Source organism: Streptopelia decaocto, assembly GCF_964273445.1.
Source record: "Streptopelia decaocto genome assembly, chromosome: 4".
NCBI classification, from domain to species: domain Eukaryota; kingdom Metazoa; phylum Chordata; class Aves; order Columbiformes; family Columbidae; genus Streptopelia; species Streptopelia decaocto.
In genome coordinates this window covers 37889802-37917195 of record NC_138658.1, presented here as the reverse complement: position 1 = coordinate 37917195, position 27394 = coordinate 37889802, and the positions used below count along the sequence as shown (strand labels likewise).

Here is a 27394-nt window from a genome sequence, read left to right as displayed (position 1 = left end):
ATGGAAAGCATATACAAAGGTAACAGGTTCTGACAGCATCTGATGCTATACCTGGCCCCTAATTATCAGTGTATTAATGCTTTATCCATTTCACTAATATGTCAAAGGGGAAAAAAAAAAAAAGATAGTGGAAGAGCAAAATGCTAAGAATGCTGGATTGTGGCTAAATGGTAAATGGTCTTCTATGAAGCTTGTTATCAACTTGCACTTGTCAAGGCTAGTCTATAGGAGTAGGAAACCCTCTGTTCATGTTAGTTCAGTTAATACATGCCTCAGCTACTCACAGGACAAATATTTAAGTGGTCTTCCCATAAGCAATGATTTGGCCTTGTATTATCTTAGTGGCAACATCTTCTATGACATTAAAAGAATCCATAGTTAGCAATGGGTATCTGTCAGTTGTACCATAAATGAGAGACAGATTCTATTTGTCTAATCTTTTTGCCTTGGCTGTCTGAAAAGCACTACCTTATCAAATAACAGGAGATAAACAAAAGCTGTTCACGTGTTATACAAGCTGTTTATAAAGCACTGAAATGCTCAGATGAAAGGCACTATTGAAAAATATTAATTATTTTTTTAACATTAATGCATGCATACACTGCAAGTATACATTATTAACAAGATGGAACAATTAATGACTTCAATATGAAGCAACATGTTAGTGTTAGACTGAAAGAAACCTGTCTTCATAATAAACTTGTTGCGCAAAAATTTAAGTCCTCTACTTGCTTTGACCTGCAGGTAGCTGAAAATACCCAGTGGTTTAGGAGAGATTCTACCTGGTAATTAACTCCAGCTCCCAAGCATTTTAACTTATTACCATTTCCCACAGGAAATCTGGCCTGTTTGAGTTCACACTACTCCTTGAGTTGTGTACTCATCTACACTGAATAGTGTCACACTAACTGTAGCAGAGTTTATTTAAGGAAATTAGGGTTCTTAGTGTCTGGTCTACAACAAGCTCTGTGACATGAAGTACTTCAGTACATCAGACAAGATACTTCTATACAGGCATTTGCCCCTTCTGCAACTTAAAGGTATCTTCATATATACAGGTGAAATTATATAGTTGAATTATTCCTTCTGGTTTATTTAATACAATAGCATCTCTTCTCTACCCAGATTACCTTGGTGTATATTTAAGAAGTCTGCTAATTTCCTGATTTACAGAAACATGTCATATAGATACTGATTCAAGTTTTTGTTACTTAAGCAAGCCCCTTACTATTTCAGGTGTTTGCAATTTTTCGGCTATTCCTACTGATCAATTCTCATTTTGTGAATTGCCTCAGACCAGGCAACTGACACAGGCACAAAGTAGCAATTAAGTTACATGAATTAATGTAATAAATGAAAGTTTTCTAGAGGATAAAAACTAAAAAACAGTTATGTGTCTAAGGTGACAACACCTCAGTGAAGACGTATTCTGTGCAAAGCTAAACGTGCAAATTCTATTCATTTGCTACCTTAAAAGAAATGCTATTTTTCAACATCCAAAATTAAAAAAAAAAATAAATTCTTTTAATCTTCACTTCTTTGCTAAAGAATGTGGAATGTTAGAACTGGTGCCAACATAAAATGTTTTGTGAGTAAGTAACTTGGTGAGAAACAATTACAATGCCTCAGACATAAATAAAACAGCTGTTCTGCATATAGTGCATGTTCAGAGGTTTTGTAAAGTTCTATCTGAAGAAGGAACAACAATATTCTTTCATCATTATTTCCCTTGAACATCACTCCCACATACTCTAAAAAGCTACCCAAGACTTCTATCTATTTATTTTTTTCTACCAACCCCACTGTTGATCAGAGTGACCACAGAGTGAAAGGAAGATTTTCACTGGATTTACAGAAATAATAGGTCTATTTACTGCTATTCTTGCACCACTCACTTCAAAATGTGACCATGCTTCTACAAGGTATAAAAACAAAGCACTGTTAATGCCTTAACTTTCCCACTTACTTTACATCTTTCTGCTCAGGGAAAGAAATACAGATTTTATGGAAGGACTTACTCTCTCATTTTCATAAGTGACAGGGAGCAGGTAGACAATGGAATTTCTTTCAGTCCTTTCTTTCACTTTGCATAGGCTGAAAGGGAAGGCCCAGGGCCTATTAAATGATCCACATTTACAGTCCACTTAACAGAGCCCTATCAAACTGCAACACTTGTTAAAAGAACCCACTTTCCATAGGGGTTCTATTACTAATAAAATAAGCTCAATTTTCACTGCTGTTTAACTATGCTTCTTCTATGTTTGGTCTATTATAAACTTTTAGTCCATAGCCTTCTCCATCTCCCTCTAAGCTCTGTCAGCTCCAATTGCATGAACTGAAGTCTAGCATTTTCAGTCATCAGCTGTGAATGTTTACAGAAAAGTCTTATTTGTTCAACTTCATCATCGAGATCTCTAAAGTTAGCATTCACTTTGTCAAGAATGCATTTATAGAGCATATTTCAGACATGATGAAGTTTTTTTATTAGGAAATAATTTTTAAACCATCAAGTTTCAAAGTGATAATTGCATTTACTTAATTTGTATTTAAAAAGCGACATATTGTATCTTACAAAGCTATGTCCTGTTTAAGTAATGTTATTAAACTGCTGTAATTATCCTTAAGAAACTTAAGCAATCCAAGATGTGGTATTGCCTTTAGGCAAATGAGCAAATATGTCAAAAAATATTAAGCATAATATTTTAAATAGGATTTGGAATAGCACTGCATACTTGTTGAACATTGGTAAGTAATGATAAGTTGGGGAATGTCCTGTTGGAGAGCAGTGTAGGGAAAAGGGACCTGGGGGTCTGGTGGACAGTAGGATGACCATGAGCCATTAGAAGGGGGGTGGTTAGCAGGTCGAGAGAGGTTCTCCTTTCCCTCTACTCTGCCCTGGTGAGACCACACCTGGAATATTGTGTCCAGTTCTGGGCCCCTCAGTTCAAGAAGGTCAGGGAACTGCTGGAGAGAATCCAGCACAGGGCAACAAAGATGATTAAGGGAGTGCAGCATCTCCCGTATGAGGAAAGGTTGGGGGAGACTGAGGGGTGACCTCATTAATGTTTATAAATATGTAAAAGGTGAGTGTCACGAGGATGGAGCCAGGCTCTTCTCTGTGACAACCAATGATAAGATAAGGGGCAATGGGTGCAAATTCGAACACAGAAGGTTCCACTTAAACTTGAGAAGAAACTTCTTCACAGTGCAGGTGACAGAGCACTGGAACAGGCTGCCCAGGGGGGTTGTGGAGTCTCCTACTCTGGAGACATTCGAAACCCACCTGAACACATTCATCCAGGTGTTTCTGCTCCAGCAGGGGAATTGGACTAGATGATATTTCAAGGTTCCTTCCAATCCCTAACATTCTGTGATTCTGTGATACCAGAATTACCAACTCCAAATGTTTCTCTCCATGAAAAGCCTCACTACTTCATTTCTCTTCACATTTCAGTACAAATAAAGCAGTCCACTCCCAAAACATGTGAGTTCATTCCCACCTCTGTTCTACTTAGCTGCTAGATTAAGTTTCTGTTTTCATAGATCAATACTTTCAATCAGTCTGTGACAAGCAGATTGCTGATGTATTTCCTCACTGTCAGACATCTTGGCTATTAACGTTTTGCACAATACTGGAAAGGTTCAGGGACCGCATGTAAGACTTATACAAATAAATGCTGAAACATGAAGTAAAAGCAGCATCTTGGAATATTGCCTCTGGCCCTGTTTCAGCACCACTGTTTTTTGGAAACCTCTGTTTTAAAACTAATTCAATTAAGCTTAGTTTTTAAACTGAAACTATTTACTATGGACACAGCAAGCATAGTGAAAGAGCTTTCTGAAGACATGTGGTGTCTTATTATTTTAGAGTTCATCCAAATCTCATTCAATTCCTATGTAAATAAAAGGCAAAAATTCCTTATATGTTTTTTCACTATGCAGATAATAGCACAATTTTTCTTATTTTAGAAATGTAATTTTAATGAATTTACTTTTAAACTTTTCACATTAGCTGTCAAGCATAGAAAAAATTTAAAATGCACTTTGATAACATTTTCATCTATCTTTGAGTCTTCTTTTAAATACTAGTTAATATGTTATTTATTTACGGAGCATTAGCAGGGAACATAAGAACTGCATACTTTTACTGAGTGGCAGACAAAGCAGAACAAAGGAACAATGAAGTGAACCAAGATTCTTTTAAACTTTCAGTAATGTAATCAGAAGTACACCAAGACAGTGACATTGGTATTCATAAGTAGACAGAGAAAAATAAAGTAACAGAGCTGGAATTCTTTTCCTAAATCCAATTTGAAAGAACAGACCTAACTAAGTTTCAACAGCTATCTTTTTTTTTTTTTTTAATTATTTTTTTATTTTTTTACAGTTGCCTTTTATAACACCCATCTTCATACACTTAACAGGCTTTATTATTCCTGTTTTCAGGATGGAAAACAAAAAATAAAGTCTGCTATTTTCTAAAACATAAACTACAAAAGATATTTCAGTGTTCATGAAAAGTACTAAACATACAGGTCTGAAGAGGTCTGAAGAAAGAGAGCCTGGTGAGGCACAGAGCCTGTATAACAAAGATGAGAAAATGCATATGTCACATAGTCAAAACTGTTCTACAGAGACAAGAAATAAATGAAAATGTAAGAATAACCCATGATCTAAATCCAGGATCTATAGCTCCTCCTTGGGACTTTTATCCATATAAGAAGTGAACAGGCAGACAGTTTGTGTGTCCCCCAGCCACACCACGTCCCCAACTATACCCACACATTCTCAATTTTAGATCTTTGAATATTCATTTTATAACACCAACTGACTTCTCAGACTAAGTTATGCTTGAACTAGCAATCTGCTTATTTTATAAGACTTTCATAAATTATCCCATGATCACAATCTGGACTTTATAAGGGTCATTTCACCTACAAAACAGCCCGGCTCTCCAGATACCCATTTTAAATACTATACTCTATGGTTTTGGGCAGCAGTGACAAAAAAATCCCCATCAAAATAAAATATTTGGTTAGACTGCAAGAGTCTCCTAAATGCTGTTCTTAATTAGTGTGATGAAAAATAATAAAGAATCCTCTTTCCAACTTCCTTGTGGTTCTAAGGTAAACAGAGTATTACTTATCACACAGAATCACAGAATGTTAGGGATTGGAAGGGACCTCAAAAGATCATCTAGTCCAATCCCCCTGCTGGAGCAGGAACACCTAGATGAGGTTACACAGGAATGCATCCAGGCGGGTTTTGAATGTCTCCAGAAGTAGGAGACTCCACAACCCCCCTGGGCAGCCTGTTCCAGTGCCCTGTCACCCGCAGTGTGAAGAAGTTTCTTCTCAAATCTAAATGAAACCTCCTGTGTTCCAGTTTATACTCATTGCCCCATCTTATCATTGGTTGTCACAGAGAAGAGCCTGGTTCCATCCTCGTGACACTCACCTTTTACATATTTATAAACATTAATGAGGTCACCCCTCAGTCTCCTCTTCTCCAAGCTAAAGAGACCCAGCTCCCCCAGCCTTTCCTCATACGGGAGATGCTCCACTCCCCTAATCATCTTTGTTGCCCTATGCTGGACTCTCTCCAGCAGTTCCCTGTCCTTCTTGTACTGAGGGGCCCAGAACTGGACACAATATTCCAGGTGTGGTCTCACCAGGGCAGGGCAAAGGGGGAGTTAACTTATTATTATGAGTTAAGAAAACTGCTGCACTACTAGCATTTTTCAGATATGCCACACTATTTTTAAAGCAGGTAAGTACATTATCTAAATAGGCCTTATATCCACTGCATGTTTTCACCAAGATGCAGAAAATTCAGCCAGTGTGAACTTTAACTGCCACAAAATGGAGAACGGAAAAGGAAACATTTGAAAGACACAGGTTATCTACTTAAAACCTGCAGGCCACAAATTACTACAGGCAGCCACCGCAATAGTTTAACCATTTGCACTAGGGTGTAAACCCTCGCTTCCCCAATAAGGCCCACTAGTCCAGAGCTCTGTTCTAAGACAGAGCAGTTTCAGAAGTCACTGAAGTGACTTTCAACATTACATTCCAGATCAGCCCCGAAGGAAACTGAAACCCCAGGAATGCCTGGAGATGGACAGGCCTTATCCCAAATCAACAAAAGCAGACAAACAAAATTCAAGACATAAGAATGGCATAGCATGGTCCAATAAACCAAGAGTATAAAAGGAAATAAATGAGAAGGGAAGAAGGGCTAAAAGAATAAGGTCAAGACTGCAAATAGCTATTAGTTTGACTCATAAATGAAGGAAAAAAAAAGTAAAAGACAAGATTATTGATACATGAGGACTAAGAAAAAATATAAGTGACAGAATAATATGGAGGATGTTGACATATTGTTTTAATATCTATAGATATTATATTTTAATTTGAATGCAATTAAAATACTAAATGACATGTTACTGCTGAACAGATTTCTGAAATGAATGTACTAGCAGATTAAAATGGCTAACTTTTTAATCTACACTCAATATTACACACAGTGTTTATACTTTCAGATGGTCTTCAATGTTCCATGCACATAAAAATACCCAAATCTACAAAGATAACATTTTATGATCCAAGGAACTCCTTCGGTGGAAAAATCTTCCTCCATTCTTAACAAGTACTTTCTCTTTGCAGATTAGTAAGAAGAGAGATCTGTGCAATTCTACTCTGAATTCGTTAGTAAAAGAGCATTGTAGATTCCTGTATAAAAGTACATATTTTGGACAAAATTGTTTCATAAAGAAAACCAGCCAGACAATGGGGAGAATACAAAAAAAAATGTTTATATTTGGAAGAAGTTTAACATCCAACTCCATCAACTGTCTCCCTTGGAAGTAAATACAAAATATTCTGGGAACACTTCTTGTTTACAAAAGGTTGCATAGTAACAAAGAACCACTATTTCTTGTCACCCTGTTCTAAACATTAATAAACAATTATAACAACACTGTGAATGAATGGAATAGAAACTATTGTGTAAATTAAGGAAGTTTTTTTATAATAGATAGATTCTTACTGTAAAGTATTGCATTTGGTAATAAATTAAACTAAAGTAAAACCACCACAGATACACACAATGAACAGAAATCCAGTCAACCAACAGATCAAAGGAAAAAATGAAACTTAATGGAATTACTGTGCTTAAATGTTGTTAAAATACTTTGTATAATAATTTCAGTTAAAATGAAACATGTCACTTCATCCTAAAACTATGAATACCTGAATAAAAACACTAAAACAAGCAGGTCGCTGATATAGCTGTAAGGTTGCTAGAGCACCTAGAGAAACACATAAGGATATGGGTGTGTTAAAACAAGGAAAAATAATGAGATAAACTCTGCTATAATTACAATATTAGTAATGAATTTGGACAAGTTTAAATGACAATTCTCAATAACAAAAACTGCAAAGATTTAGAAATAAACCATTTGTGTAATCAATACTATCTCTGGCACAAAGTTGCACTTCAGTTTTTGCAACAGAATTGTTATCTATTTCTATACTCCCTCAAAAAAGAGTGAGCTTCATTTTAAAACACACATATAAGAAATAATGTGACAATCACATTAAACCTCAATAAAATATTTTTTATTGTATAAGAATAATAGATTTGGCTGTTAATGTCTTCCAAGTCACAAGAGCTCTCTCCTGCTACTTAGAGCACATATTGATCCTTTCAATCTTTTATAAAGTACTTCTCCAATCACTATAGCTACCATGATGCTTATAGTCTAGTATAAAGTCTGCTGTTAAGACACATTAAACATCTAATGGCTCAGAAGAAAGTTTAGTTCTTGAGCTAGCAAATAAGAATGTAATTAACAAATACTTAAAACAAGTTCATCATAAAATGGTTTCACTAAAGCTTCCATCTTGAATAACACAAGTATGTATTTAAGCTTCTGAAAAGATTTGAAAACAGGACCTGAATCACCTGGTTCTAAACTCTAACCTGAATAGTTAAGATTTTACAAATGGAAAAGGAACAGTTCTGAAGATAACTATTAAAGAGCTTATACAAAAAAGTGAGGAACATACCCAAGAAACACATTTTTTTGAAATAGGGATACCTAGAATTATCAAACATGTTGTTAAATATGTTCCATTAAGACACATATATAAATACCTATTCATAGTTTTTTGAAAAAAAAAAGTAGTAAAGCCTTACCATTACAAAACACCTACACCTCCTACCAAGTCACTAGTATGTTTCATTACAACTACAAAATAGACACAATGAGAGATTTCAAGAAACAAAACTGAATGGTCCCTTTAAACCACAGTTCTCCTACCTGAAATTAGGCCTAGTAAAGAAGCAGAAACTGCATCTGTAACACCCTTCACATTCCCAAGACAACTGTAGGTAGTTCAGTCACTATTGTCTTGTACACCTGGATTTCCTCCCAGCTGTGTGCATCTGTGTTAAGCATTACTTAACCTGATGATCAATATTCTGTGCAGCTGTGCCTGATTAGAGTCCTGGGGTATCACGCTCTTTATTGTAGGAAGACTATGGTGGAGACATAGCTTATTGCACGTTTTTAGACTTTGAAGCTTTTAAAGGCTGTAAAACTTGGTAAGTTTTGTGAAGGTGTAGACATCAAGATCACTGGGTTTATTATAAATGTGTTGTAGTCTGTATTTGTTTCTATATTTTCTAAAACCAGTTCTGGATTACAAGCCAGAAATGTTTCTAGGTGGGGATTCTAGCTCCTTGATACAGTGAAATTTAAGTAAACAGCACTAATGAGAAGATAAAGGGTTATAATAAGAACAGATTCCTTAAGGCAAAGAAAGCATTCTCTATTCTTGACATGTAGTATGTAGGAAGTGTTGTGTTTTGTTTGTTTTCCTTTGGGGGAGTGGGGAGGGACAGTTTGTTCACTTTGCTGTTGAGGATGGAAGAGAATACACTTTGCACAAAAGGTTTCAGTATCCATTGTGCTACAGAACCTGGGTGAATAATCATAACTTACAGCTCACGGCAGACCTCAGAAGTAATTAAATATTCAGGTAGTGAGGCAAATGCTGAAGAGGTCCCAGTAGGTATGTGCTTTAGCTGGCTCAGTGCTCACTTGAGTATTTTAAGTACTTCACTGTTGACGTGCTTTGAAGGAGAGCTACTGATTGATGCAATGGTTTTGAGAGTAATATAGAAAATTTCTGTTTCAACTTATATTTTATATGCTTTAGACCTTCTTTAGAAGACATGTATCCTAGAACTTCTCAAACTAGCCTACTTTGCTACGTCTTAATATTAGAATCTGGATTGTTCAGCAATGTTAAAATTGTTCTGACCAGTGACAAAATCTTTGTTGTTAGATATTCAGTTTTCTGCTAGTAGAGCTAGTAAGTTAGGGATTTAATTTTGAGGAAATGTAGTGGTTCTTGAAATTTAACTGATTGTTTTCTTGACTGATTCAACCCTAAGATTCTAGTTAAAGTCCTTCTGTCAAAGTTTACGTATTTTACCCTTGTAGAACAAAGCTATTTTAGTGAAGATTAGTCACTCAAACTATAATACAGTTTTTACTTTCTATATGATACAGCTATTAACATCCAAGGAACTTAAATTTTAAGAGGTCTTCTTAGTCACAAAATCTTCAAATATAAACCTTGTTCTTACACTACATTTGGTGGTTTCTTTGCTTACAATAAGATTCTGTAATCTTGTTAGCCTCATAAGAAGTGTAGCAGATTAAAGAAGGAGTCTACCTTGAATTTGGATAGGTTGAGGACTTTGGAAAGTTTAACTGCAAGAAAACTATGAAAAGGGAAGAAAGCCAGTTATAACAATTATTGGGTTCTAGTTTACAATGTGATGCACAGAAAAACAGTAATATGCTAAACAGTCTGAAATATTTAAGTAGCTTCTTTTGAAGGCCTTTTGCTCTGCTGTAGATCACAGAATCACAAGATGACTTGGATGAACTTATGGCCACCAGTGCTTTATTCTGCCTCAATATCAGCTGTGCTCATTATTAAGCTGGACAACTTATTGGTTGCTGGGAAAAACAACAACATAGTGCTTTTTTTGTCACCATAAAACTTGTGTTATTTTATCATTACTTTAGGAATTACAGCTTTTGGTTATTTTCTTCCCAGCTGAGACAAAAAAAAACGAACCCACAACAAAACAAAACAAACACAACAAAAAACCCCACAACAAACAAACCCCCCCCCCCCCCAATTGCTCTCTACTTTTATCACACCACATAGAGTTCCAAATACATTATTTGCAGTGGCTATGTTATTGAAACTGGCTTTTCTGGGAAAAATCAGAACAACCAAAGCCTGAGTTCTGCAGATTTTATTGCTGTGTGCAAATGTACAGACCATAGTAATCTTTGCTTATGCCTATGTATCACAGTATCACAGTATGTTTGGGATTGGAAGGGACCTCAAAAGATCATCTAGTCCAATCCCCCTGCCAGAGCAGGAACACCTAGGTGAGGTCACACAGGAACATGTCCAGGTGCATTTTGAATGTCTCCAGAGAAGGAGACTCCACAACCTCCCTGGGCAGCCTGTTCCAGTGCTCTGTCACCCTCACTGAGAAGAAGTTTCTTCTCAAATTTAAGTGGAACCTCTTGTGTTCCAGCTTGATCCCATTACCCCTTGTCCTATCATTGTTTGCCACTGAGAAGAGCCTGGCTCCATCCTCGTGGCACTCACCCTTTATATAATTATAAGCATTAATAAGGTCACCCCTCAGTCTCCTCTTCTCCAAACTAAAGAGACCCAGCTCCCTCAGCCTTTCTTCATAAGGGGGGTGCTTCACTCCCTTAATCATCTTGGTTGCCCTACGCTGGACTCTCTCCAGCAGTTCCCTGTCCTTCTTGAACTGAGGGGCCCAGAACTGGACACAATATTCCAGATGCGGTCTCACCAGGGCAGAGTAGAGAGGAAGGAGAACCTCTCTCAACCTGCTAACCACCCCCCTTCTAATACACCCCAGGATGCCATTGGCCTTCCTGGCCACAAGGGCACAGTGCTGGCTCATGGTCATCCTGCTGTCCACCAGGATCCCCAGGTCCTTCTTCCCTACACTGCTCTCTAATGGATCATTCCCCAACTTATACTGGAACCTGGGGTTGTTCCTGCCCAGATGCAATACTCTACATATTTGCCCTTGTTAAATTTCATCAGGTTATTCCCTGCCCAACTCTCCAGTCTGTCCAGGTCCTGCTGGATGGCAGCACAGCCTTCTGGCGTGTATGCATCTCCTGTTCAGAAAGCTTTGCATGTGCTCACTGGCTGCATATTACGCCTCACAGACCAGGTAACTGCTAAGCTTGTTCTATAGCCCTTCTTTTGGCAATAATATCCATTTCTGTCTTGTACCTATTCAGCACTTTTCACGAAACGTTTAATGCCAGTTTCCTCAGAAAACAGTATGTAATTAAATCCAGTTCACATGATAATGCTCCAAAGATTTTTTTCAAAGGCATTACAAATCAGAAATTCAGACTAATGGAACGGTTTTCTAAGTACAGGGCTTTAGAAAACTACATTGTTTTAATTACCAAAACACATGAGAATGGTTAACTAATATTGTATCATTGATATTTGAGTTCTTTCATTTAACCATATAAAAATCAAATTTACAGAAATGTTCCTAAAAGTGGCACAAACAGCAAGCATTCTTCACTTGCTCTGCAATACATCAGCGGTTTTCAATAGGATTTTATTTTTCCACTGCAACATATTAGCTGTTTACTAGATATGCAGGATATACCATAAAACTCTTTCAGCTCCAGCAAGAGGGGGACTGATGTGCATAGGTGATTTTATGTAACTGTTCAGAAGTTCCTAGTAATGTTGTTATAGTCTAGAGTCCACTACTAATTTTTGTGCATCCTTTCCTGCCTTCTAAAGGAAATAACCCCCTTCTTTTCCCGAGATTCAGAGACAGGACTTTGCAGTCTAACCCAAACAGCGCGCAAGTATTTGCCATGTCTTTACACGGTGAGCCCAGTCTCTTTAACCACTGAACGAGTCTTGGCTTTTGTTCTGTGAGCTCCCCAGCAGCGCTCAATAGCGGCGGGCTCTGCGCTTCCCTCTTGTGGGGCCCACCCCTTGGGAGAAGCTCGGCCTGGCAGAGCCCAGCCTGTGCTGTGTGCGAGTGACCTCTGCAGCCACGGCAGCGTCATTACAGCAAAGTCCCGAGGGAGAACTGTATTGACTGCCAAAATGAATAGTTTTTTGAGTTACAGCTGCCGTATTTTTCTTCTCTTGAAGATCTACAATGAAATAGAGGCTAAAGAGGAAACGCATTTTTAGGGGAAAATTTTTAAAAGTCATTTTTTGTTACTAAGCAATAGGTCTTCGAGTATATTCATAATTTTGTCTGCTGTTGCCAGATGGAGATTTATTAATAATTACTACATAGAACCAACTTCAGAGTGGACCATGCAAGTGTATAAATTGACTGTCAAGGAGCTTTGCAAGACACTGAGAAGCTGGCATGAAGCAAATTTGATATGATTCAACAACGGTTGTATCTGCAGAGTAATAACGTAGCACAATTATGGGTTTCAAAAAGCAAAATAATCCAAAAGTTACAAATTAATTGATATTCCTGAGTTTACTTAAAAGTATAGTGAATTTTAAAATCATCTATTATGTCATGACTCATTCTGCTCAGTGATTAAGGTTTGCCTTCTCCTTTAATGATTCTGCAAGTGTTTAGATTCAGAAAAGCAGAGTTCACATTAAAATTTAAAAAACATAAAACTTTTTCATAAATTTCTTGTAAATATCTTGATATTAACAGCCACTGTAATGAATATAATGATGTAAGAGACCTAAGGAAAAAATCTCTATAGCTTGTACACAACTTCCTAGTTCAGATGATATGTGTGTGGTCCTGGAGTCGTATCACTGAAGACTGATGGTCCACCAGATAAAATAAGAGCAATGAGATACTGAAGCATTACAACAGTGCATCTTTGCTATTAAAATACTGTAACCTCATTGGTGCTGTCAAGCTCACGCAAACTGCCTGTATTTCATAAAAGAAATAAATAATTTATCATTGTTCTGAATAGAACTGTACTTGTGCGAATGGCAGGAAATACAGAATATGTCAGTCTGATGTCACTAGTAAGTGTTTTTTTTGTTGTGATATGAAACTAAATGCCTGTTGACCCTAGGCTCTATGTAATGGGCATTTAGTAATTCTGGTTTTAGAGATCCTCCATGCCTCTGCGCTGTCTATTCTAAGATCATTTTCACCCCACAAAATAAATTTTGTAACTGATAGATTGATGGTTGTGAAAACAGTGTTTCATGGTAGTAAACCAATATTGTCTATAAACTGGCTCACAGTACCTTGATAGTCTTATTAATGACTTGATAAGTAGTATTCTAAAACAAACAAAACAAACAAATGAAAACCCACCAAAAAACTCCCAAACCAAACCACAACTTCGTGTCTCTTCCTTTCTTAGCAAGAAACTTCGTAAGAATGTTTGTGTGTTTTTAAATTTTGTTGACAAACATCTAAAATTTTGAAACTGACAGCTCTGTTTATTCCTGTACCAAGAAGTACAAATTCTAAAAATATGATAGAAACTGATTTCAAAGGAGAAGTTCAGTTACGGTATGTATGAAGACACTGTTTAGTGATGGATATGAATTCCTAAGCTTGCATAGCTGCAAGGCCTATACATGTGACTGTCTGCAAGTAGTCAGAGGTAACTCAATGCAAAATATTAGTCATTTCAAAGTGTTGAAAGACTGCACAGCAAAAGATACAAATAAATTTAAAGCACAACAAGTGTTATAGGAGAGTGATTACTATGTTCCTCTAAGGAAATATTGAGAACGTTCAAAGAATTATAGTCTTCAGATGTAACTAAATAACCTTAAAGGAAGCTCTGAATGCGAAACTGCAAATTCTATCCTGTTGAACCTGGTCTTTTGGGACAAAATTTTCCTTTAAGAACGTCATATGCTTAGTTGACTTTAAATGAAAGCAGGTTGTGAGGAACTCTTAAACTAGAGGTATAATCTAGCCACGTGTGTGATAGGCAATCATATTAGCATTAAGGCTCAGACCTGTTGAGTGGCAAACACTGTTTATGCAGTTCTGGGTGACCTTAATTTCTATTAGCTTTACAAGGAAAGGAAGACAGTGGAAGGTATTATGAGTTTTTCCTAATAAAAATAAAACATGTAAAAACAAACCTACGCAGCAGTTACTTTATGTTTTGTCGTTGAAAAAAGCAAGTGCACATAAATGTCACTACAAAGTATCAAAATAAGTTTTGAAATGGGGAACATCTTTATATCTTGTGGAAATGTCTCACACAAGAGAGTATTTGACTAGATTTAGAAAATTTTAGGTTATCTCATAGTATAGACCCCAAATCCCATTGGTATGGGGCTTGGAGATATTCTAATTAACTGAGAGTAAAAACTGTATCAACTGCCTGATATATGCTCTTCAGGGGCAAATTGTGAATTCTTTCACCCAGATTAATGAGGTGACTGTCACACAGAATGTTATTAGAGCTAATTCTGTTTCTAAATTTGCCATGTGGCTCTTCAATCAAGTAGAACTTCATTTCCCAAGCAGAAAATAATGAGAACTGAAGAGGTCAGAATCTGTTATTCCATGTGTTTACTAACCACTGTGTGATCCACTCTTATGTGATTACCTCTGAGAAGGTTAACTGTGATACTTGGCATTGAGTATCTTCTCCAATCACAAGATGATATCTGGTGCCTTAATCAAAAGGCACATGCTTACCTGACATCAGGGACTGGGTTGCCAGCAACTCTGCACTCCAGCAATACTTTTTTTCCTTCAGCAACTTCCTGGCTCCGGAGCTTCTGAGTGAATTGAGGTGGTGAAGTCCGATTCTCTTCCATGTTGATGAAAGGATGGCAAAGGACCACTTCACTCTGAGCGATGTTCTCCTTTTTAGAAAAGTGCTCTCCATTCAGATGAACCCCAGGCAATATTGCCTCAGGCTCAGTATCTTGATGTGGCTTGTCAAACTCCTGGCTCACTGAGGTACTTATGGGTAGTTGTTTCTTTTTAGGAGACAGGTATCCACTGTCTGGAGAAGAAGAATCCCCATCAGGACTTCGGCCTCTTGTCTTTGCTGCCTGTCTAAATATAGATGACAATTCTTCTATGAATGTGGCAGCTTTGTCACATAGCTTGTTCCTGAAAGGAACTTCTCCCTGGGATGCCAGTTCAGGTGTTGGACTTGTCTCAGGTACACCTGGGCCATCTTTCTCTGGATGTTTCAGGCTTCTAATGAAGCTGGGACTAGTAGTTAGCAAAGGTGAGGTGCTTGTTTGCCTCCTGGGAACTGCGACAACACTACTTGCTGTTTGAGGTGCAATGGATTGCTCTTTCCATTTGCTTGGGAGAACGTCACTTACAGCAGATGAAGTCAGACTGCTTGCCTGAGGCCTCTGTACAGCATCTTGCTCCTGAAGTTTGGTATCCCTGAAAGAAGAATTTTCTGAATTGCTAGAAAGAGAGGTGTTGAAATGAGTAAACTCTGGTGCTGCTTTCTGATCCTCTTTCATGGAACTGGCAATGGCTTCCCGAGCTATGTCAAGGCTCTTGCATATTTCCTCTTGGGTAAGGAAGGCAGAAAGTTCATTTGAAAATTCCCCATTCTGTGTGTCTGGTAGGGAATCACAAAAATAGTCATGATAGGATGAAGCTTCTGACACGTTTTCAGGATATCCCTTATTGGTGCCTTTCTCTGCACAGTAAACTTCCTTCAGCATCAAAGAAAGAGGCAATGCCTGGCTACAGCTTCTCTCTTGCATCCTGGAAGACACAAATACAATTTTTCAACAAATAAAAGAGAACTTGTTAATATAAATCCCTGTTATGGCCTGGTTCCCATAAGCTAGACACAAAACCTGGAGAAGTGCAGAACTCATTGATGCATGAAACCTCTGTCCCTGGGAAAGTAATGGAACAGCTTGTCCTTGGTGCCATCTCAAGGCATATCAAGGATAAGAGGGTTATTAGGGGCAGTCAGCATGGCTTTACCAAGGGTAGGTCATGCTTGACCAACCTCATAGCCTTTTATGAGAATGTAACAAGGTGGATGGATGATGGCAGAGCGGTGGATGTGGTCTACCTTGACTTCAGTAAAGCCTTTGATACAGTCTCCCACAGCATCCTCACAGCTAAGTTGAGGAGGTGTGGTCTAGACAATAGAGTAGTGAGGTGGGTTGCAAACTGGCTTAGGGAGAGAAGCCAGAGAGTGGTAGTCAATGGTGCAGAGTCTAGTTGGAGGCCAGTATCTAGTGGAGTGCCCCAGGGGTCAGTGCTGGGGCCAGTATTATTCAATATATTCATTAACGACTTGGACGAGGGAATTGAGTGTACTATCAGCAAGTTTGCTGATGACACCAAGCTGGGAGGAGTGGCTGACACACCGGAGGGCTGTGCTGCCATCCAGCGGGACCTGGACAGGCTGGAGAGTAGGGCGGGGAATAACCTGATGAAATTTAACAAGGGCAAGTGTAGAGTCCTGCATCTGGGCAGGAACAACCCCAGGTTCCAGTATAGGTTGGGAGATTACATATTAGAGAGCAGTGTAGGGGAAAGGGACCTGGGGGTCCTGGTGGACAACAGGATGACCATGAGCCAGCACTGTGCCCTTGTGGCCAGGAAGGCCAATGGCATCCTGGGGTGTATTAGAAGGGGGGTGGTTAGTAGATCGAGAGAGGTCCTCCTTCCCCTCTACTCTACCCTGGTGAGACCACATCTGGAATATTGTGTCCAGTTCTGGGCCCCTCAGTTCAAGAAGGACAGGGAACTGCTGGAGAGGGTCCAGCGTAGGGCAACAAAGATGATTAAGGGAGTGGAGCACCTCCCTTATGAAGAAAGGCTGAGGGATCTGGGTCTCTTTAGTTTGGAGAAGAGGAGACTAAGGGGGGACCTTATTAATGTTTATAAATATATAAAGGGTGAGTGCCATGGGGATGGAGCCAGGCTCTTCTCGGTGGCAAACAATGATAGGACAAGGGGTAATGGGATCAAGCTGGAACACAAGAGGTTCCACTTAAATTTGAGAAGAAACTTCTTCTCAGTGAGGGTGACAGAGCACTGGAACAGGCTGCCCAGGGAAGTTGTGGAGTCTCCTTCTCTGGAGACATTCAAAACCCGCCTGGACATGTTCCTGTGCGACCTCACCTAGGTGTTCCTGCTCCAGCAGGGGGATTGGACTAGATGATCTTTTGAGGTCCCTTCCAATCCCAAACATACTGTGATACTGTGATACTGTGATGAAATACCATAAATCTTCATTTCTGTTAGAATGGGCCAGGGCTGTGAATTGTCTAGGTGGAAACGAGAGTACTTAAGTGTAATATTTCTCATGCATCTTCCTTCAGAACTATGAAGGCATACTTTGTACATTGCCTAGCACAAAGCTGAATTCCACTGGGCCAATCTGAGTGATTTGTTATTTCACATCTGATTGATTATTTCATATCAATGCTATTACACTTTACTTTTCCTGGTTTTAGGCTTTTGATGATTTGGACAATATATTTACTTTTCTTATACCCTTAACACTGCCTTTCAGTTACTAAACCATCAAATTCCAAGAGGAAAATATTGATCTAATTGAAACCATTTTGAGAATCTACACTAGTACGTCTGGATTAGAAATTCGAAGTTATCCTTCCTGTTTAACGTTGATAATGTTTTTAATACTAATTGACTTCTTTTATTAATGATTTAAACTTGTTACCTTTCAAAACAACTTTTCTCAACACCAGGAAGTGGAACATCCAACTACCACATGCTAAAAATAAAACACGAAAGAAAAAGGTTTCACAACCTATGTGTCGCCTCACACCATGTAAGTGTATAAAGCATATTATGCATATTCTGTACCAGTTCCACAAAGTACAGAAGCATCCATACATATCCAGTTTTCCTACATGATTTTGGAATGAGTGTTCTCTGTCTCTGCAAAGCCAGCAAGAAACAGGTAACCACATTCTTCCCAAGGGAAGGATCTGCCTGAAACTTTCCTTATAGAAATTTATTCATCCTGCTGGTCACTAGATTGTGAGTGAACTCCTCTTAGAAGTAATGATTGCTTCTGTGATCCATTGAATTAAGTTGAACATCGGCTTTTTAAATAACCCTTGAAAATTCACTTACAATAATTTCTATGAGATTTCTTGTGCACAAGGTTTTTAAAAATGTTGTTCTCTTTATGGTCTAAACCATTTCTCCACTGATAGATAGGTGGCTTGACAGTCAGGAGACACACTCGGATGTATTTTACATCAGCTTGTGAAAGCTCCAATTACCTTTAGTCACTTCACCAGGGCTTACCCAGCATGTAGTCATTAACTGACTGAGAGATTACTGGAATAGTTGGCCTGGCATATGCATCTCTTGATATGCCTGCTTGTCTTGCCAACAGATCACAACTCAACACATAAAAGAGAAGTATAAGGGAACAGAAACATTTTAGGACTTGATATATGTTTTTACAGAATACAGTGATAGGCTTATTCTTTGGGATTGCATTTTTCTTTCCTTTTATCTGTGTTTACAGTGCAACAAATTTAGCTACCATGGCAATCTCTTGTCAACAGATTCTAAAAAGGTATATACAGTATAACTGACTACCACATAGCAGCTTTAAAGAATGAATTTGAGAAGCCAAGCAAACAGTTGGTCTAGAGGCTCAGCTGTTAAGGCATAAACTGGACAGCTACCAGAGAACCACGTGTTGAACCTGGAGAGTTTCTGTCTCCTTAATCTTAGCTATTTTTTAACTCTTTGTGTTAAAGTGAACAAACATGGTGGTTTACTAGTTATATAACTTGTAAATATCTGTGATTCAAATGATATATTTATTTAAATCTGATTCATACTGGTTCCTAGCTTGCTCACATCTCAAAGTGACACATTACATACTCAGATAAACTTCTCTGACTTCCAAGACCAAGCTGCTCTGTTATTTCAATGGGTTATGGGTCACAGAACAATTTAACCTATTGCTAGCCACCTGACATGATGATTAAAATGAATGTATTATGAATGAGCATATCTCCATGTACTACTCAGTTTTATGCTGTTTTGTCACTCATCGGAATAATATTACAGCTACATATGTCATAATTTTCAAAGTGCAATACCTGAATTTAGGTAAATCAACCAGAAGCTGGGTATTTAGATAAAGATGATAAAATTAAATATACACTGGTTATTGGAAATTTCTAATGCTGACAAACCTTCTTGGTGAGAAAGGTCTGATGACTAAAAATGGATTTATATGTCTAGCTTTGGACAGCTGAATGGAAGCTTGCAGTATAAAGACTTTTTTTCAGTCACACTGTAATACATAAAACCACTATTCTTTCAGAACAACTTGCAACCACAGTGAACTGGAGATAAGTATCGCTAGCCATATCAAGTAGCATATAAGATCATAAATAGAAATTTCAAATGCTATTTCTAGCTTTTCCAAGTTACACTACAATGTATTTATAACAGTTTTCATCATCATTACTCATTAGGTAACCTGCAAAGCCATATACTGTATCATTTAAAGACATAAACATAAAATACAGTGTTGCATGCAGATCAGCATGCAGCTATGCTTCCAGCATTATTACATGTAAACTATTTATGGGGTACTATTTGCTGTATATTTAAAAATTACTGACAGGTAAATACACATTTTAATATCACACTAGTTAAATATTTATGCAGAAAATAATATAGATGCTCTAAGGAATAGTATGAAAAAGAGTAAATTCAAAATTTACTAGATTACAATGTACAAAAAGAAAACAATTGAATAATCAATCAAACTAATGTATTGAAGAGATAAATAATGAAATATAGAAAATCACAGAAAATCAAAGGACTCATTTCAAGCATAAGCATCTTAAATTTCCGGAACCTGTCCAATGAAAAATTGCTGCTTAAAAAAATATAACCCAAAGCAAATCCATTCAAATGAATATGATGGAAGAAGAGTATCTAGTAAGATTTTTTTTTTTTAACAAAAAAGTCACATACTTTTCCTCTGAATTTTGAAATCCTGCAAAATTACTCCCCAAAGTACAATAACTAAATTTAGCAGAAAATATAAAACAGACCTTAGAATGAATGGGCCAATATGAAGAATCTCAAGTATAACTAATAGCAGGTAAAGTTGCTTTTTTCCTTCTTTATCTAAGTAGGCTTAAAGTTGCTCCAGCTATTCACTAAAGATTGCTTGGTCCTTGGTAAGCATCGAGAAGACTGTGGCCTGTGTGTTACATCTGTCCTCTGTGACTATGTAATTCTTACCCCACTCATCTATATTTGGTAACTGAACTCATGTTTCAGCAGACTGCCGCTATCTGGAATTCCAGCAGAAGCAACGTTGGGCCTGGAAGTGGCACAAAGTTCTGTGCACTTACTACTCAGAGATTCAGAGAACTTAATCATTTAAATGAGCAATTTTTATCATATTTAAGATAGTACTTTCGGTGGTTTAAAAATATTATTCTGGAATTTTTGGATGTGAATCTCGCTCATTGACAAAGGGCCTACCTCCACAGGTCATAGAGAACACAGTGTGTGAAAGTTAATTTTTGAAAAATAATGTATTTCTACAGCATTTTGTCGTAACAGATTCCTAACTTTTTAACTGTTTTTATGACAATAAATAAAATAATACGCTTTTTCTACTAAAAGTGATTTGAAACTAATAGCTTCCTTGTGTACTTTAAAAATCCTTCCAGGACAAGAAAAATCATAGAATCATTAAGGTTGGAAAAAACCCTTAATATTTTTAGAGTTATCAGCAGAAATGGTACCTCTTTTTGTAATAATAGATAATTACTAATCTTATACTACACTGTATAAATAAATTTACCTCTTGAATTTCCACATTTCGAATGAAGTAATCTTATAATCAGAAAATAAGTATCTCCCTCAAAAATGACACACACACGCATACCAACACTGGAAAAACACATATGCTCTAAAAAACTGCACAACTGACAGATATATTAACACTAAAACAATTAAAATGCATTTCTGATTTCTATAGCCTTGTAGATTTTAAAGAGTAACACCGTCAACCCTCCCTTCCTGTCTTTTCCAAGGAAGTCCTTTCACCTCATTAAGAACTCCTGTGAGAGTTTTGTCTAAGGGAAGAAAATCTTTCTGTCCAAGAGCACACTCATGCTTTTTCAGGCACATAATTTCCTTTGAATACTCAGTGAAAGGAGGACTAAACTTGAAGACTGCTCATTTTATCTACAGACTTTATCACATAATCACAAAAGCAATATGTAGGTAGGATTGTTTCTGCCAGATCACAGCCTATTGGGAGTCAAATTCTCTAGACTAGATAGGAGAAATTGTAGCTCCAAATGGGTGTTACAGACTTCCATCCCTTCTGCCAGCGTTCATTATCTGCTTTCTGATCTGAATTCATTTTGTTCTTATCTCAAGATAAGAACACTGTGCACTTTTAATGAAGCTTATTCCTTGGTAACAATGGAAGTGCAGTGGACCCGCCGCTGTGACACGAGCATACAAGAGACTCATAGCTCCCTATTGGTCCCAGGCCATCTTTATGTGTTGTAAAGTGTTGGTATCACATATTTTATTTCAGTGGTTAACACACTGTATTCCTTTGCATCTTCATAGAGGCAATTACTGTCCCCTGATGAGAACTTCAACAGATTCACTGTTGGATTAGGAATACTTACTTCACAATGTACACAAACCTCATTCTTATGACTTGAGATCCTTCCTGTGTTGTAATGAAATAAATAAAAAGGATTTTATTTCATGTCATTTTACAGTAATTTCACTCTGTCAAATAAGAACAGAATTGTCATTCTAAAAAAATCCAGGATAAAAACTGTACACAAAAAAGGAGCAGGTCATGTAAGAGTTAACCACTCTATGCCTAATTTTTAAGCAGTCACCCCACAGAGTGGAATCCAGGCCCTGTGTCAGGCACTGGCCTCTCCACTAAATGCATAAGAGTTAGGGACCTTGAAGTGAGAGCCAAAAATAGCCTGTATATAAACAGCAACAAACTGCCTTGGGCTGTCTTCAGCATTTTCTACAGGGAGGGGGTGGATGAAATCCTGGTTCTTGGAATTGCATATTTAAATTGTCACTTCAGGGAAGAAAATGTATCTGCCTGGAGACACCTGCAGAGATAATTTTTAAAGGAACTAAGTTTTTACAAATACAGTTGCACTGATGATTTGTGTAAATCAGGTACGCCTATTACCTTTTGTAGAGCATGGTAGAAACATTTGCCCAGAAAGAGAAAGATTTGTGTTCAGTTTATTCCTAGTGGCTTCAAAAGTTAATGAAATACTCCTCATAACTTGCAAACTCATTAAAGTAAGGTTTTATACAGCTGTAGGCCATGAACAATTTTTCCCAATGTCATTCTACTAAGATTTAGGTGCTTATATCCTTTGACCTATGCTGAATCTTTAGGAAACTTACTTAACTTTTGATCAAGATCTTCCATTTTTATTGGAAAAATAATGTGTACGTCCCTTTACAAAGATGGTGGACAGCGGTAAATTGCTATAAGCAAATGCTGGAGGGACTAAAACTTTGGAGCAACTACACATTTTGAAAGATGAATGTGAACAATAATACACAATGGTGTAATAATTATATAATAATATAGCATTTACATTTAAAATGTGAAGATTAATAATAACTTACAAACAGGATAAAGGATATTATGCCTGACATGCTCACTCCCTTCCTATTGCAGTATTGTGGCAAATTCAACCGATGAACAGAACTCTGGAGAGATAATGTTTTTTTCCTAGTGATAGATTTGATGGAGCATTGTTAGACTGGTCTCCTGAAACCTTAATAATAGTTTCTAATACTAGTTAGCCTGAGTTATGCAGAGCCTCATACCACAAACTATAATATAACTCTCTCCTGGTTGTACAAGCTCTCCATTCTGGTGAAGATGCTACATGGTGCAAGAGATTTTCATTATTGATTGGCCTAAGACCAAAATGTACTATCATGGGTCTTTACCCTAGTAATTAATGTGCTTGCTTGAGAAAGAAGAATACTGCTGTTGTAGTCCCTGTTATTTTTATCTTCCTCTAAATAACAACAGTAGATAGGCAATCTCCTTTCCCAAGACCTAAAGTCAAACAGCAGACTGTAAGCTGGATCTTTAAGAGCTGCTTCTACTTTAAGCAGCAGAATCAGATACAACCCCCTTTACTAGTTGACACAGAAACCTCCAGTTCTTTTGAGTCACTAACTTTTTTTTTTTTCCATCTCTAAACAGTGTGGTGGTTTTTTTTTAAAAAAAAAAAATCTGATCACCTGTGTTTAAACACACTAGGTCACTGCCTTGCTATAGTTTGATGCCATGCATCGCTTTGTTTCTTTTTTTGTTTTCCCTCAGTATGCAAAAATTTAATTTTGCTTGTAGATATATTTGTAAATAAATTTGTTACATAGCTAGAGCTACTCTGTGTTTTTTTTTTTTAAGTCCATTAGAAGTATCTACCTGTTGTACATATATGAAAGTGTCAAACATAGTGAAATAGTCAAGCAGTGTCCATGGTACTCAAATACCATTTTTCCAAGTTTCTGGACGAATCTGCAGAATTGTGACAGAAAAGCTCATGCACCTTCAATTTTTCTAGCAGTGGTACTAGTACTTGGTCTAGAAGGAATTCAACAGTTGTTAAAATTAAATGGCTAAAAGAACAATAATAATAATTCACACCTTTCTTTTACAGAATACTTCATCAACAAAATGACTGAGGGGTTGCAAGTAACAACAGTTCAACAAACTTAAAAATATCACAGCTTTCTGGAATTATCACAGCTGTGAGTAGGAAAGGAAACCATAAAATAGAAAGGAAGGCAACTCACAAAGAACTGATACTGTTAGTTAAACTAGGAAAGAGATTAAGGCTTCTCAGTCCAAGATCTGTGGTATCTAAGGTCCTGCTGAGGTAACCTACCTCAGACTGAGAAACCTGTAATTCAGTGTCTCTTATCTGAAGACTACTAGAACACTTGTAATACTATTCTCTTTCAAGATGCCACTATTTCCAATCTATCACTAGCCAGACAGGTAAAAACTAAACTAATGAACAAATTGCCACAGTGGGTGTCTTCAAGATCCCTTAAAATCTTAGAGGAATTTTATTTGGAATTTGAGCCCCTTTTTGCATCTGGGGTTGTGAAGCACACCATATCCTCACAGAATTTAGCATGAAGACACAGATGCGTAGAGCAAAGCTGTTCCATCCTTCCCAACAAACACTGTGCTGGGGTGAAGATGTCCCTGCCCAAGTTACCTGAGCGCAGGCAGTGGCCTGGCCTGTGTGGTGGCCGCAGCCAGCAGTCTGAGCCAGTGACACCAACAGCCTCTTTACTTTTTGCCAGACCCTGGCATTCATCAGACTCCCTCCAGGCTCACAACACTGTCACACACACTCGATTTGTGTCATGTCGCGGTGGAGGCTGCGGTACAATAACGGCTGCCAGGAGGTGTTGCTGAGGAATGCAGCATCAAACTTTTCAGGCAGAGGCCTGTGTGTGCATTAGGCCCTGCAGTGTTCACACCCTTCTCATTGAAATCCTTCTTCAGAGCAGAGAACATGCAGAGACAATCTGATTTACCGGTACTGATATTTTTTGTAATAATAGTCCTTAAAGATCCATATAGGCTCAGCTTGCATTTGTGCAGGGGGCCTAGAGAAGGCCTTGTCACTGTCTGATTCCATTAAAATATTTAAGACATATTATATAATAGCATCAAAACACAAGAAAATAGGTGTCAACAAACTGCAGCTGACAGTCTTCTGTGGTTTAAGTAGGAAGACCACTCCTGGTTTTAACATTTGGGAATGTATATCAGTGAGAATTTAAGCAAGCCTATAATACAGCTGATGTTGTTAAAGCACACACACACACACAAGAACAAACAAACAAACAAAAACCAAGAAACCAATCTCACGTTGAATTAAGAAACGTGTGGGGAAGAGAGTTAAAGTTACAGAAGACAGGACTGATGTGATTTCACAAGGGTAGAGAAAGCAAGGATAAAAATCAGCAGTATAGCACATGGCAATATAATTGAGATTGGATAGTCTAGCATGTAGAGATTTCAGATTATGTTATAAATTTAAGAAATTTAAGCACTCTTGTTAATGTATTAGCATAGTTTAGTCCTACATAATTTTCTAAGGAGATAAGTGAAACAAATTATAACTAAAACAGTCTACTGGAAAATCTGTGTCACAAAAGTAACATTCTAACTTAGACTGATACCTCATACACTGAAAGAAGAAAAGCAAACTATAAGTGTTAGGTAGTTAATTTAAGTGTCCTGATTGTGCAAAGCAGAATTAACCCTAGCCTAGTTGTTAAAGAATTTTCTTTTAAAGAGTCCACATTCAAGACTTTGGCTGTATTTTTGTCTGGTTTCATTTTACTTAACTGCATCAGCTGTTACTCTAAGTTGATTTTGTCCCATATCCTCCTAATGTTAGTCATATTCATGTGGCTTTAAAATTTCTTTTATTTTGTAAATTAATTACATTTGTTATCCCTCCCAGTACCGTAACTGAAAAGTCATCCAACTTGTGTAGTATGGAACTCCTGCTTAACTTCAAGTATGTGCTTCAGTCCCACTCAGATTAGCTGCTGCCTGGATGGCTCTATGAAAAACACATTTCAAACAAATCTGATTTTTTTAAAAATAAAAACTGTTTGCACTTACGCATATCATAAAACCTTCATAGCTGGTCAATGAGAAAAATGCTTTGTAGCATCACATGGCATGTTTTTATGTTGTAATATTAAGCCTTTGTCAATGCAGCTCAGTTAGACTTTCCTTTTCATAAGGAAAATGGCCTCCATTAGGTTAATTTTAACTGCAAGCCTATAGCCCATATTTTATATGTTTATATTCACAGCCAGTCATGTACTTGGATTCCTTCTTAGCATGTGAAATGTGTTTGATCCGAGCAGGCACAGACAGCGCTGAAGTTCAATACCAGATTAAAGCCTCTTTCTTTACAAGGGGATTAACTTTGAAAAAGGAATGTGCCTCTTTCAACAAACTGAAATGCTGTTCTCTAGGAAAATAAATATTTACTTCTCTTTTTCCTTTAATCATAATACACTCTTACTTTACCTTTATAACAGCTATTGCAAGCTGCCTTTTGATTATGTCAAATATATTGCTGTGTTCTGTAGGAAGGCTCAGCCTGCCACCTAAAAACATGTCTGGTGCAAGATAAGGGTAGACAGCTGTACGTTGCTGCCAGCAGTCATAGTGCTAAACAAAGACAAATCTGCAAGAATGTGACATCCATACTTCTGGAAAGAGGAACGAACGCTGAAGGAGGAACACTGAACAGCTGATCACTTCCGCTGCTAACCTCAGTAGGACTAAATTAAACAACAACAACAACAAAAAGTTAAAACACAGCTGGCTATTTAGAATGAGCTGCAGAAAGATTTGTCAGTCACTAGCTTCTATTAGGGAGACACTTAACTTGAGAGTATTTTTGGAAAGAGTTTCCATGAAGTTGGAGACACTTCAGGCCTTTTGCTTTTTTCTGATTGGCCAATAGACAGGTGCTGAAAAAGGTGGTGGCAGAAATATTCCAGACATGGTGAATATCGTATGGACAAGCAACAGAAACTAACTTTTTGTTTTATGATAGGCTGTATCATGTAAATATAGAACATAAATTTTCTTTTCTCTCTCATGTAAAATGAAAAGAGGTCAGACAAAGCACCAAATAATGTTGGTTGAAAAAACAACCACCTGTGTTTACAATTAGGGAGTGCTGTATTTTACCATAACACATGTTTAATGGCTTATAACCTAAACCATATATTTTTTCTTCCAGGGTGAAGTGTTCTGTGTACTTCTGATTTACAAATACATATTTTATGTTTAAAGTCCCTGTGTCTTTCAAACAGAAACATATTATTCCATTGTAAATTTATCATTTACTTTTAGACATAAATAATGTATCAAACAAATTATTTTTAAAAATAGGTGCTTTTAGGGATGACATAAAGTAAGCCTCAGAACTTGGGACTGTCCTGGGTTTGTCTGGGATATAGTTAATTTTCACAGGAAGCTGGTGGGGGACACAGCTGGGACAGCTGACCCAAACTAGCCAAAGGGTAGTTCCATACCATATGAGGTCACGCTCAGTGTATAAATTGTATAAACTGGGGGAGCTGACTGGGGGTTGAGATTGCTGCTTGGGAGCAGTTTGGGCATTGCTTTCTGGGTGGTGAGCCATTGTATTATGTATCTCTTGCTTTGTATGTTCCTTTATTGTTGTTACTGTTTATCTCT

The 27394-nt window shown here is 37.5% G+C and overlaps 1 protein-coding gene across 2 annotated transcripts in view; it reads right to left on the bottom strand.

Annotated features, from left to right (window-relative positions):
• The window catches only part of PALLD (palladin, cytoskeletal associated protein), a gene marked incomplete at its 5' end in the record, with an annotated part of 199488 nt that extends 183658 nt beyond the window's left edge, over nucleotides 1-15830 (bottom strand). Inside the window, one exon of one of the 2 annotated variants that reach the window (XM_082051712.1) lies at nucleotides 14788-15830. In XM_082051712.1, the coding sequence (XP_081907838.1) occupies nucleotides 14788-15830 (1043 nt within the window). The remainder of the gene's footprint in view (nucleotides 1-14787) is intronic. The other variant, XM_082051713.1, reaches the window with a different exon arrangement.
• Nucleotides 15831-27394: the final 11564 nt, after the last annotated feature.